This window comes from Sciurus vulgaris, assembly GCF_902686455.1.
Source record: "Sciurus vulgaris genome assembly, chromosome: 7".
NCBI classification, from domain to species: Eukaryota; Metazoa; Chordata; class Mammalia; order Rodentia; family Sciuridae; genus Sciurus; species Sciurus vulgaris.
The window spans coordinates 121,073,162-121,086,970 of NC_136467.1; the positions used below are offsets into that span (position 1 = coordinate 121,073,162).

General features: G+C 50.0%; 1 protein-coding gene across 1 annotated transcript in view; it reads right to left on the bottom strand.

Moving 5' to 3' along the window:
• Window positions 1–3,265: 3,265 nt before the first annotated feature.
• The window catches only part of PNPLA1 (patatin like domain 1, omega-hydroxyceramide transacylase), a 36,824-nt gene continuing 26,280 nt past the window's right edge, over window positions 3,266–13,809 (bottom strand). Inside the window, 4 exon segments of the mRNA XM_079148446.1 lie at window positions 3,266–3,779; window positions 8,581–8,706; window positions 9,669–9,747; window positions 12,188–12,796. Coding sequence (XP_079004572.1) covers window positions 3,599–3,779; window positions 8,581–8,706; window positions 9,669–9,747; window positions 12,188–12,796 — 995 coding nt within the window. The 3' untranslated portion in view covers window positions 3,266–3,598.

Below are 13,809 nucleotides of genomic sequence, written 5' to 3' on the forward strand. Positions count from 1 at the left end.
GGGATGGGACCAGCCTCAAACCTGAGCAAAGTTTCAGGAAGTTCAGCGAGGTGTATTCTGAGGTTGTTTAGTTTTTATTGCTTCTGAGGAGTGTGTGGGTGAGCGATTTGTGGATTATTTATGCAGCGTTCAGGAACACGATGGTGAATGGCAGGACCAGAACCATCTGAAGCCAAGGTCGGGGACCTCTGCGTACAGTTTCTCACTAGGAACGATGCCCCAGGCTGCTGAGTGTTCGGTGTGAGTGTCTGATGCTGGCATCTGAGTCTCGTTTTTGTACTGTTATTTGACCAAATAAAGAAATTGGCACAGACGTGTGACCTGAATTATTCCGATGGAGGCCTGGCGGAGGCCCCCCCGCTGCGTCCTTGATGGTCAGGTGGGGACGTGGGCTGTCGCCTCCCCTCCTTGCCAGGCTTCTCTCTGCATCCTTTCCAGGTGTCCCTGGAAAAATGAGGGGTCCTGGGCTGGGGTGGCAGGAGACCAGGCTTTAGCCCAGCAGCCCCAGCCTGGGGATCTTGGGGACAGGACACTCACCCTCTGGACCTGACATCCTATGACTCCCAAGGTGGCAGTTCATTGTACATCTGGGGAAATCCAGGATGGTCTTGATTCTATATGATCTCTCATTCGTCCCTAAACTCTGGTGCCCAAATTCTGTCACTTAGAGCCAGGATAAAAATTGCTGAATATAGCTCCAGAATTTTTATGTCCAGAAAATGTGGTCTCCATAGAAAGCCATGAGAGTTCTTTTCCCTCCATGATGACACATGACGATCTTCTTTTCAAACCACGTTCTGTACCCCAACCCTCAAAGGTACAATAAAACTGAGGCAAGCAGGAGAAGAAAGCTGGGTAATCCTCACCTCACAGGGAGGAAAGTGAGGCTCAGAGTGGGCAAGTGACTGATTCAAGATCACACAGCCACCTATGTCCCACTTGGTGTTCTCCACCATCTAATCCATTAGATCATTGATTCACCCCACGGCTACCAAGCACTTTCAGGTACCAGGCTAGTCTGTGGAATACCAGACGCAAAAGTCACGGCCCCTGTCCTCAGGATGCTCATGGACCTGCTGGTTATGGGGATTCTGTGACAGTAGGAATATAGCAGGGTGGACAGGGACAGGGTGCTGTAGAAGGACGGGCCTCCCTGGCCGTACACCAGGGCCACGTTCACAAGAGTACCGAGTGCTTGGGATGGCCTGCTGCTCTGATTGTCCTTTAAAAGGTGGACAAGCAACCTCAGGACACTTGTCTTGAGAAGACAGGAGGCTTAGAAGGCGAATCCTAGATTCCGGGGCCAGGGAGAGGCAGGGGTCAGGCTGGGCAGGTCACGGGGTGGTGGAGCTACCGGAGTCACTCAGGCAGCTCTGGAAGACAAGCCCACATCTGGCCTTGCCCTGGACACCAGCAAGTCCCCCACTGTCAAAGCACAGCGCTGGCCACTTCGCCGATGATCCACGAGGTTGGTTTAAAAAAGAGATAAAAAGGAGAAGGAACAAATCAGGGTTGTCGATTTTAACGAATAAAGATGCAGGGTGCCAGCAAGTCCGAGTCTCAGATAAGCCAACGATCGCCGAGCAGGGATGGGCTTCTAGAGAACAGGACTCCGGTGGATCTGAAATCCACGTCTTACTCCATGCCCCGTATTTTGCCTGGAACTCTGAAACTGATGCAAGAATAATTCTCTGCCTTACCTCGAAATCAGGGAAATGAATTAACGTGGAGACAGATCTGCGAGGGGATTATGGATCCTTGTTATGGATATTGAAAGCTTCTAGGCTCCAAATGCAGAATGAAAACCATAGTTATTAGTAAATTCAATTCTGTGTACCAAGGAATGTGTCCCCAGAAGACAGACACCTGGGCCAAAGGCGGGTGGCCAGGAGGGGCCCCTCCTCTTCCCTGCCACACAAACCTCCAGCTGCTTCCTTTGCCAGGGCCAGAGTCAGTCAAGCAGGCAGAGGACACAGGGTCCCAAGACCGATTGTCCTCAGGCCTTGCAGGCGGGCATTGCGCCCCTGCAACGGCCTACCCGCCTCAGCTTACGCCCGCACCTCCCGCCCTGGGTGACGGTGCCCCCTGGACAGTTGTCCTCTGGGTTTTGCATTCCAGGATTTGTTAATCAAATGCGGCTGAGGCCTGTGGCAGCCCGGCTTCCTGACCGCGCCCACCTGGGGCTGAGGGTCCCCCTCTCTGGCGGCAGCGCCACACCCATTTCTCTGGACAGGCTGGGAAAATTGAGGCCAAGGTGTCTTTCTCAGGGACCGTTTCCAGTGAGGCGTGAACAGCAGGTGCTGTGGATGAGTGCTGGGATGGGGGCGAGGGGGACATTTGGTCTCATCTCCTTGACACTGTCCACAGCCACACCATGACTCGGGAAGTGCAGGGTGCCGGGTCTGGGCATGGCAGCACCGCAGGACCCCTGGGGAGTCTGAGATCTCAAGGCCGGCTGCGCGCCAGGCGGCTCCACCAGGGGATCCCAGCGGCGGTGGGCGGGTGTCTGGCGGTTCCGAGTGGAGCCTTTCGCTCGCTGGGAGGTTTAAAATCAAACCAAAGAAGAGCTTGGTCTCTGGGCAGGACGGGACACAGGACAGCACCTCTTCCGTACAGTCCTGGATCCGGGTCGCCCGTGCCCAGGAGCAAGGTCAGGCCAAGGCTGGGGTAAGTCCAGTCACGAGGCGGTGCCGCGTACCCTTCCGGTGGGTCAGTGCTGTCCATCAGTCTGTGCAGAGCAGCGTGGTGGAAGGGAGGGAAGGAGCTCAGGGAAGTGAAGAGGATATTTGGACAGGGAGACGCTCGACCCGGGACATGCACCCTCTGTGCCCTTGATACTGGCAACAAGTGTCACCCCTGGCCCCCAAAGGCTGCAGGTGGGGAGGACATCTGAGAACAGCAGGGAGAAGTCTGGGCCCGGGGGTCCTCAGGTTCTCTCCAGCTCCTGTCTCTCTTGGTTCACGGCTTCCTAGGGAAAGGACGTGGATACATTATTTCTGAGCATCTCCCCACCGCCCCACAACAGAGGGCTTCCCTAACTTTAGTTCCACCAAGGGCATCTCTTCTGGATCCGCTCACCTGGGGCAGCCCTAACTGGTGGCCAAGCCCTTGATAGCCAACCTCATGTGTGGAAATTGGAAGTACAGATCTATGCTAAGCCAGTTGGAGGTTTCACTTTATTTTTCAAGGGTCCTCTGCTGCTCTACTGGGAGAGGATAAAAGGGTGTTTGAAACATTATGCAGTTTATAAAACTTTAATTGGTACTTGGTTTTTCAGGAAGAGGTGGGGGTGGAGTGGTTTCCAGAGAGCTGAATACAGTTGTGCAGGTTGTACACTGTGCAAGGGTATGGTGTCATATAAAGGAGGTAGGGAATTCATAGACATAGAAATGTCTTTGTTATTTGTACAGTTTTCTAGCAATTGACATCAAGTATCTTGTTTTAACAAAATCAGTATAGCAATATTCCAACTGCTGACAGTCAAGTTCTCCAGGAAGGGGTGCTATTTTCTTGGTGTAGGAGGTTTTATATAGACTAATGTTGACCTTGACTTTGACCAGGAAGGGGAAGATCAGGGGTAGAAGCTGGATTGACAGACTCAGGGGTCAATACAGCATCCTGGGGGAGGACAGGTAGGGTCTGGCCTTGGGGGATACCCTGAGGAATTCCACACCTCGGGGCAGCTGTATTCCTGGATCCGACTGGGATGAGGCCTGTAGGTGACCCAAACTATGTCAGGCGTGGAGAGCAGAGAGAAGTCGAGTGGGCAGGGAGCAGACCTGGGGGAAGCACATGTGAGAAGAAACAGGATAAAATGGGTAATAGAAGACCCAAGTCCAAGCCTTTACCTGTGTGACCCTGGGCAAGTCCTTGGCCCGTTCTGGGAAATTGCAAGAAGACCCCTGCAGAGATCATCTCGGAGATACGCCTGGGTATAGACTTGCATATTCTTGGATAGTTTTCAGATCTCCATAATTTTCAAATCTGTCGTCCTGTGGGGTAAACCTGCAGGGACTCCCTAGAGCCACGTGGGAAGTTCAGCCCCATTAGCAGGGCTCCCGAGCCAGCCTGACTCACCCCTGCCCTGGTTCCAAGTTCACCTCCAGGCTTCTCCCTGCCTCCAGCCGTGTCTGGGTAGTAACTGCTGGCAGACTGTGGATGCCTGGCTCCGGTCATCCCACCTGCCTGCTGCTCCTCCTCCCCTCCTCCAGGAAGCCTTCCCTGAGACCCTCCATCTGACGGGATGAACTGGCTGCCTCTCCTCTGCGTGCCTTCCCATCCTAAGCCGGCGGTTCTCAAACTCCAGCAAGCTCAGACTCACAGGTGAGATACACATTGCCCGTCAGCCCCAGGTTCTTAGCTCAGTAGGTCTGGCTGGACCCCGGAATCTGAGGTTTTAACAGGCTCCCAGGTAATGCTGCCGGGGCTGACCTGGAGCGCTCTCACCCACAGAACCTCCGAGCTCCGAGAGAGGCAGATCTCTGTGATGGATCTATTCACACCATGCTCCATCCAATTAACGGAGGACAGGCTAAAGGCCATCATGTTCCCAGTGTCCACCAAAGAATAGGGATTAACTGAAAGTTGTTTGAATAAATACAAGTCAACAAGTCCAAGAGTGCTAAGAAAGAAAAACGTACAGTGTTCCGTATAAGATAGGTCAAAGTCGACTTTGGACCTCAGCGCAAGCTGTGACTGGATATGGACCACGGGTCAAGTTCAACGTCAGGCTTTGTACTGCAGGTGCTGCTGAACCTGGTCCAGGATGAAGCCAGGCCCTGCAATAGTTCACTCCAGGAGGCTCTGCTGTGTGATTCATGGGTGCTTCACTTCTCTGAGCCCACCCACCCCCCAGGGTTAAAGATGATTAAATGTGAAACAGTCCAGGTACTTGATAGCAGTTCAATGCATTTTTAAAATCCTAACCATCAGGAAGACAGCACCTGGTCCACCAGACGTTAAAGCACTTGAGAAACTCAGTGGGTGCAGCACGTGCTACTGACTCAGGAACAGGCGGTCAGGCCAACGGACTGGCCCAGACACCAGTGAGAAGCCAGGACAAAATATAGGTGCCGTTTAAATCAGCAGCGAGAGAACAGATTACTTACTAAATCGCTTGGAGGTGACTGGCCAGCTAATTTAGGGGGAATTTAAGTGTGTTAGTTTTCCCCAGTTTAAAATAAAATTAAAAGATTAAGATAGGTCCACATCTCTGATTTGAAGACCTTGGGGACAGATGTGCTTGGGAATTCAGAATTCTCCAAACTTTAGGGAAAGAAAAATAGTGCTTCGGTTATGTGTTTTGTAGCTTCCCCTATGGGGTCTGGGAACACCCAACAGTGAGACACACTACTATTTCTACAGACAAGTTATGAAAATTCACACTATGTGGAAGAAAGGCCACAAATAATTTGACCTCTGGCATAGCTGAGGTTTTTGCTGTTACAGGAACAACCACAGATTTTTGTTTTTTCAGACCATCTTCTGTTTCGGAATTGCAGGTGAGGGGCAGCGGACCCAGCATGCCTAGCATTGGTGAGCGTGCATGTAGGGGAATCTACCCTAGTTCATTTGCTGGTTGGAGGGTAAATTATTATAATCCCCTCAAGGACGATTTGGTCACATGCACAACTTCCCCAAAATATATACCTTTTGACCTAGCAATTCTAGTTCTAGAAATGCAGACACCATTTCTTACGTGTGTGCAAGAATGTGTTCAGGGGGACGTTTGTCAAAGCAATGTCCATAAAAGCAACAAGGTGGAAACAACCTAAATGTCCATCTGTAGGGGATCGATTACACAGACAGTGGTACATCACACCAATGGAATACCACAGATCCATTACCAACTTGATAAATCTATATTTGACATGGAAAGAAACAACGATATACATATACCATTTAGTTCAAAAGCAGGCTATAAAACATTATGTAGCATACGATGCCATTTCCATAAAAATAAAAAGTACACGTCTGTCTGCATATGCTTAAAATAGGGAAGGTTCTTCACCAAAATATTAACATCTGGGTGGTGGGGTTTCTGGAAATTTTTACTTTCTATTTGTGCTTTTCTAAATCTGAAGACTATTTTTTTTTTTTTTGTAATGAGTGCATGTTGTTTTTAAAGCCAGAAAAAGTAATAAAATGTCTCATCCTATAAAGATGCAGGTATAAAAAACAAATAGGGACAATGTCTCTTTCGAGTGACATTTATGTTGTGCTAAAATAGAGGACCCCGCCGAGAATCCTACGTGGGCGGCTCATCTCTGTGTCTTCCTTGTGTTCAGAGACCCCCCTGCTCCTTTCTCTTGGCACCCCAGGTTTTCAAGCCGCCTTAGACTCCCCCAAATGTCCCACGCAGGCCTGGGCACTCATCACAGGACTTGATGTGTCTTCAGTGCCCAGAATGACACAGGACACTTGCACATGCAGCTTCTCATTTAAGACCCAAATAACTGTGGGGTGAAGTAGATGTTCACAGGGAGAAACTGAGATTCCCACTGAGGCAGGACTGGCCTCAGTGGAGAACTGGAGGCTCACCCTGTGACTTCTGACTCCCGTGCCGCTGCTCCTACCACCCTGGGAGGCTGTATTGCTCAGTGGTAATATTAAGACACTGGGGACAGACAATTTGGATTGGATCCTGGCTCTGCCACTTACCAGCTGTGTGACTTTGGGCACGTTACTTAATAGCTCTGTGCCACAGTATCTGGAACATAAGTTCTGTATACATTTTGGTTATTATTATTATATTCACATTTGAATAGGGGGGAGTTCCATAAAACCCAAAGAACAGGCTCTCTCATGTAGAAATTTGGGGAGTCTGACAGACAATGGCAGTAAGTAGGATAATTTGGGGGCAGGACAATTATTCTTTTCCATTTGTAGCCTGTAGACTGTCTCTTAATTGGGGGGTCAGTTTTATAATCCAGGGTCAAAGGACTACTGAACTTTTATTGGAGGGGAGATGCGGCCAGCAGAGGAAAGCCACACCCAGCCTGCTCTAAGAGAAGAGCAAGCCTGGCAGAACTGCTGGTCCCGGTTTGAAAGAGACTGGACCAGAATCAATCCGGACCTACAGCCTAGGCAGAGCTGTCCAAGTCAATTGGTAGACCCAAGGAAAAAATAAATAAATACTTGTCATTAAACTCCACTGAAATGGGGTTGTTTGTTATGCAGCATTATTCACTAGCAGCAGCAGCTAGTGAATACCATCTGCATCAGAGTATGAATTTGCTTAACATAACACTGATCATGTTAAACAACTCTGCTTAAACAACACTGATTAACATATGGTGCATTTGCCCTTTAACTTTTATTCTGGTCTGTCTCCTGTTGTTGCCTGGGGTATCAGCTGGGGACCAGGAGTTTATTCAGGACTAGTCTGTAAATGAGGCAGTGTACTTGTGATTACAGCTTGGGAGGAAATGAGCAGATCTCTCCTCTTGGATCCTTCCTCATTCTCTTTCCCTGGCATTTTTGAGCTTCTCTTTTCTATCCTAACCTAGGCTTTTGAAGTTCAGAGCAGCCGATGTGCCTGTAATTGCTTAAGATCACCAAGGAGTGGCTTTGTCCTCATCTGTGACGGAGGCTGCAGGCACCCTGGCCCAAGGCAGTCTCTAAGAGCACCTGCAGCAGGGCTCTCTCAGCCTGTGAACATTCTTGTTGGACGCTGTCACTGCCTGCTGCCTTAGAAGGCACCTCCATCTGCAGAAGGTTCATCTACCAAGGAAGCCCCGGTGGTACCCACAGTTCCCACTGTCCCGCTGTGGTGGGAAGAGAACTGGCCCTGGAATCAAGGAACCTGAGTCTCTGCCTGGCTGCCAGCTGGTCCTTTTAGCTCTAGATGCAGATGGTATTCATCAGCTGTTGCTGCTACGATAATGCTGCATAACAAACAACCCCATGACAGACCTGCCCAAAGTCCCATGAATGAACTTGACCTTGAGCTCCCAGAGACAGAGATACAAACCCTCAAAGCTCAAGGAAGTCTTGAGGTTGGAGAGCAAGGAATGGAGTAAGAACAATCCCAAGTTGCACCAATTCCATGACCCCAGGAACCTCCAACTGCCCACAGAGTCCTATCTGCTCCCTGTTCACCCTTTAATCCAGAAAGGGACACGAGGGTTTGCCCCACTTCCCAAGCATCTCTGAGAATCCCCTTCCCACCACCCCGCTCCCCGCACCCACTAAGTCCCTATTTACCCAGACTCTGCAGTGGGCTTTTGGCTACCAGGGTTAGATGGACCCTCATCTAGTTGATAAGTCCTTATGCCTCTCTGGGGACCCCCACTTGGGACAGGGACAATCAGGAGGGATGTTGCTTTGAGAAATGATTCACAGAGTTGATTGCATTCAACTCTTCCGACCTTATGAGCTGATATCATCCCCATTTGGCAGATCAGGAAATGGAGACTCGGAGACACCAAGCATCCCGACTGAGACCCCTGAATGAGGCTGAGGCAGAGCAGGGAATTCATGCCAGGTGGGTCTGACTCCAAAGCCCAGGCTCCCTGCGCCCATGTTCCTGAGGTGTCTCCAGAGCTGCTGGGGGCGGGGGGGATTTGAAAAAGTGCTCACTGCACTTTGCTGCCTGGTTTTTTGGCCCGTGGTTGCCTCGAGAAGCCTTTTCGGGTGCTGCTTGGTTTTGGTTTGTTCTTCTTGAATACCTTCTTCACCCAGTTTGCATCCTCACCTGGGCTCTCCCTGGGCAAAGACAGGAAGCAGGTGGTTTGTTAGTTGCCTGTGCATGTCCACCCCTCTTGGGACCTGCTCTAGCTCAGGAGGAGGACCCACGGGGTGGCGGAGCACCAGAGATCCCCAGCAAACATCGATGGTTGTCAGTGAATATCTACCTAAATAACATGGTGCTCACTAGGCAACTGACACCCAGGCCTGTGTTTACTGTTAGATGTAGATGCAAGGAAGTTTAAATGATGTGAACACAATGCAAAATTTATGCCTAAGCTCAGAATTATTCCATTTATACACACTCTGCCCAAAAGTCGCAGAGTTGAAATCATGCATAATGTGGCAGGCAGGTCCCTCTTGGTAAGTTTGATATGATGAGGAGTGTGACCCCGAGGCGAGGCTGCTCTCCAGTCCTGCAGCAGCCGACCCCGGAGCCCAGCCAGACTAGGGCTGTCCCAGCCAGGGACGAGGTTGAGGGTGGGTGGGAGCACCGCCCTCCCATTCCACCCCCCCCCCCAATCCAACTGCCATCCAGTCAGCAGGGAGCCCAGGTAAGGGTCCCCAGGGAACATTAAAAAAATATGGGGGTCTAGAACCTCATACCCTCTCATAATTGCTGTAAAGATAAAAATTCAGTGTGTTACACAAACTGGACGATTCATGCGCCCTAGAAAATGGGATTCCCTCAACTCAGACGGTGCAGGGGCTGCCCCAGGCCAGGGCGGCTGCTGCTACCCGCTTTGAACTGTGGCTTCACGGAGAGTAAAATATGGGGTGCTTCCCGGCAGCACCCACAGAGCGTCCGCGGCGTGCGCAGGAGGGAACCCAGGAGAACAGCCTCCCCCACAGGAGCAGGCCGATGTCCACACCGCCCTCGCAGCAGAAGAGTGAAGGGGTGGACGGTAACCGCGCAAGCTGGGCAGCCCGGCCCCTTCCCCCACCGAAGGGAAGGACGCGTTCCCAGCGAAGGAACTTACGTCACGCGAGGCTGGCCGGTGGCTTCCTTCACATGGTCCCGAGGTACGGCACTTTTTGGATTTGAAGAGGCGAGGGAAGCTTCATCCAAAGTAAAAATATAGGAGGCATGAGCGACATGGGGTGGGGGTGGGGTACTTGGTCGTTTTCTGTTTTTTTTTTTTTTGTACCAGGGATTGAACCCAGGGGCCCTTAACCACTGAGCCACATCCCCAGCCCATTTTATTCTTTTTAATTTTGAGATAGGGTCTCGCTGAGTTGCTCAGCACCTCACTAAGTTGCTGAGGTGGCTTTGAACTTGGGATCCTTCCTGCCTCTGCCTCCCAAACCACTGGGATTACAGGCGTGTGCCACCGCATCTGGCACTTGGTCATTTTTGAAATGACAACAGTAAGTAAGCAAGAGAGTTTAAAAAGTCATTACATTCTCTTATTCTCAAATTTTCATATTTAGGACCAAATCACAGTATTAGATTTGATAGAGACCCAGGGCAGCAGCAGTGGAAGGGCTGAGGCGGACCCTTGATGGGACTCAGGATGGCTCCCTCCCTGAAGGCAGCACCTTAGGGGAGTTTTCAGAGAAATCCCCCAGAGGGGCCTGGATTTCCACCACAGACTTCACGCAACACTCTTTCCTTGGAATAGAGAATATCACTAGTGTCATGACCACCATTCTTAAGCAAGCTCTTTGCATGTTTTCGGTGAGGATGGGATGCAGGCTATCAGAAGATAATTGTGTAATAGATATAAATGTAAGTGATATAAAATGTATATTTCCCTATCTAAAGTTCCTTTGTGAGGGTCCTCTTGGATGTCCCTAGGTGTCCCCAGTCTATTTTCAGTGAGGCTTGCCCACTGTTTATGGATTTCCCTTGGGTTGTTTGTGATTTTCCTGTCCCCAAATATCACCCTGGCCAGCCCTAAATGACTGACAGCACCGAACCTGAGAGGGTCCCCTCTGCCTTACTGCCACAGATGGCTGGGGATGTTGCAGTGAGGTCCACTGTAGGCTGTGACAGTTTTCCAGCTTTGGCACTATTGCCAATGAGGTCAGATAATTCTTTGTTGTAGGAGCATCCCTGGCCCCCACCTACCAGGCGACAACAGAAAGTATCTCCAGATATTGCTAGAAGCCACCTGGGAATAAGATCACGTCTAGCTGAGAATCACTGGACTGTCTAGCCTCGGCATGAGTGAAGACACCAACTCAGGACCAGGTTTGCCCAGGCCCCTGAAGATGGCTGCCTTCACCCTCAGGTGTGACCTGCTGCAAATAAATGCACTGTACTTTAACAGGAAATAAGAAAGCACGTAAAATCTTTTGATTTTCTAATGTCCTTGTGTTTTTGTCTTATTGTTATTAAAAGAATCAAAGTAAATCTATTCCAGAGAAAGGGGGTCACTTCTGACTTGGGACAGATCCCCAAAGAAGCAAACCTTGCTGATCTGGGCTTTTAACTATGAAAGTTTGGTTGAGGGACCACAGGATTGCCTGGCTTCAGTCCATCCTTTGGGCTGCTTCTCCTCCTATCACACCGAGGCCATCCTTGGTGGTCACACACATTTCCTCTTCACACTGAATGTGCCCTGCACTTTCTTGCTCTGCACTGGAACCTCTTGAGCAAAATCTGAAAGCTCTTTCTACTCCATCCCATCTTCTCCCACAAAGCATGATTGTCAAAAGCCTGCCCATTTTAACTCCTGTCACCACCAAGAAGCCTCACTTATTCCCCAGAGAGAAGTGGTCTGCTTTTCTATGAATACCCTCCAATGTGGTTTTTGTTATTTATATGATACTTTAAACTTCTTGTTTTTTTGACATGGGGACCCATGTTGTCTCTTACGCTGGAGATATTTTTATGGGGGTAATGAATCAAGAACCGTCAATCTCAGAAGCCCCTGTCAGGTGTTTTATCTATAGCGAATAATTGGTTAAAAAAAAATTATTTGCGATCTTTAGTGAACTGTACTCTTGTAAAATACAATTCAAACACATCAGTTGAAAATTGATCAAACTGCTGGATCTCTGCACTCATTTCATTGTGACCTAGTAACAAATAGTGTGGAGGCTGGCTGCCTTCTGTGGACCACTCTTGAGAATCACTGCCCAGCACAGTGGCTTTCACAACAAAACCTCCTGAAGCAGCCCTGCAGCAGTTAAACCAGAGTGAGCAAAACCATCTGGGCTTGTGAAAAACACAGCTGAGTCCCACCCTGTTTATGACTTAGTAGGTCTGTGGTTGGGCCTGAGAAGTGTCAATTCTAACAAATTCCCAGATGATGCTTTAGTGACAGGCTGGAGGGATCACACTTTGAGAATTACTGCACCAAAGGAACAAAGAGCTGATGATTGCACTGCCCCCTTGTGGTGGCCTGAGCTCATAACAAGCAGAGCAGCTAAAGCTTCCGCTACCTTCACCAACCCATCCCCTCAAAGCAGTGCCTATCAGCCATGGTGCTCTTAGGTGCTTGCTGAGCACTCCAGACAGGAGAATGTAGTGGGAAGCCAGGGGGGTCCCTACCTGGGGGCTGTTCTGGGCCCAGTTCCTCCACCGGTGGCTGTGCTTCAGGGGATGCTGAAGGAGAACCTCGGGGTGATGTCTGAGATGTTCCCACAGCTGACGGCCCCAGGGGTGGCCTGGGTGATGTGCATTCCTGGGAGGGTGGTGAGCTGAGTGGCAGTCTAGATGGTTGTATCTGCTGCTCAGGTGACACAGGTGACAGGCCAGGTAGTGCAAAGGGTAGTGACGGGCCAGGCCTTGGGCCTGGTGATAAGTGCCCAGTTGAACCCGATGCTGGTGGCACCGGTAGCAAGTCATTTGGAGAGAGTGGCAGCGATGAGATCTGTGGTGGGGCAGGTGGCTGCTTGAATGAAGGGGCAGGTGACTCCACAGGGCACTCACACGTGGATTCGGGAGTCCGCATGGGTGGGGGCACAGGTGGATGGCCACCCCTGACGTCCCCCTCGGGAGCCAACTCTGTGCAGAGCTGTGCGGGTTCCTCCCGCCGTGGTGGCAGGCTTGGCTGGCTGCGCTCAGGGCACTCATGGCCAAGGGCGAGTTCTATCTGGCAGTACACTTCCACCCGAGGGAACATCACTTTCCTGGAGGGCGAATTCAAGTAGGCGGCATCTGGGGAGAACAACAACCCGGGTCACAGCAGCGTTATCAACCCGTCATCGCCGGGCATCTGCAAAAACGGCCCCCAGGTTATCTTCATAGACGGGACTAGTGCTGCCAGCCTTTCTGTCCTTACTTCAACTCACAGGGAGAAAGACAAGCATGATTATCCCTGGTGTCTGGGTGGGGAGGCAGACATGGCCCAAATAGTCTTAAAAAAAGCTAAGAAATAACCTGTAGCTTTGAGTCAATAATAATGTCTCAATATCCATTGGTTAATTGGAACGAGTGTGACATAGGTGTACCCTATTGTATGTGTGCCGTACTATGACATCTTATAATGTGAGATGTAAATAACAGAACTAAGCACCATGGTACGAGCCTGCAATCCCGGGAGACTCAGGAGCCGGAGGCAGGAGGATCACAAGTTCAAGGCCAGCCTGGGGCAACTTAGTGAGACCCTGTCTCAAAATAAAAAACAAAAAGGGCTGGGAATGTAATTCAGTAGTAAAGCACCTCTGAGTTCAATTCCCAGTACCAAAAATAATGATGATGATAGGAGGAGGCGTGGACTGAAGCTCCCTGTGCCATTTCACAATTTTTCTATAAATCTTAAACTATGATACAAAACAAACCTTATTAAAAGTGGAGGTGGGATAGGTAAAATAGTTGAGCAGACGCTTCACCAAAGAAGATATAGATAGCAAACAAGCAGATGAAAAGACGCTGAACATCATTAGTCATGAGAAAAATGCAAATTAAAACCCCAACATAGCACCGCACACCTATGGGAAGGCTTCACGTGTGAGGCCCCGGGCTGGGTCCTCAGCACCACAGAAAAATAAATAAAGTAAAGGTATTATGTCTATCTACAACTAAAAAATGGGGAAGAAAAAAAAAGTCAAACACACATTCTGGTTATAGATCCAAAGGAATCAAAAACAGGATTCTGGAGAGAAATGCACACCCTCATGACCGTCACAGCATTCTTTGCAATAAGGAAAGGGGGGACGAACCAATACCCC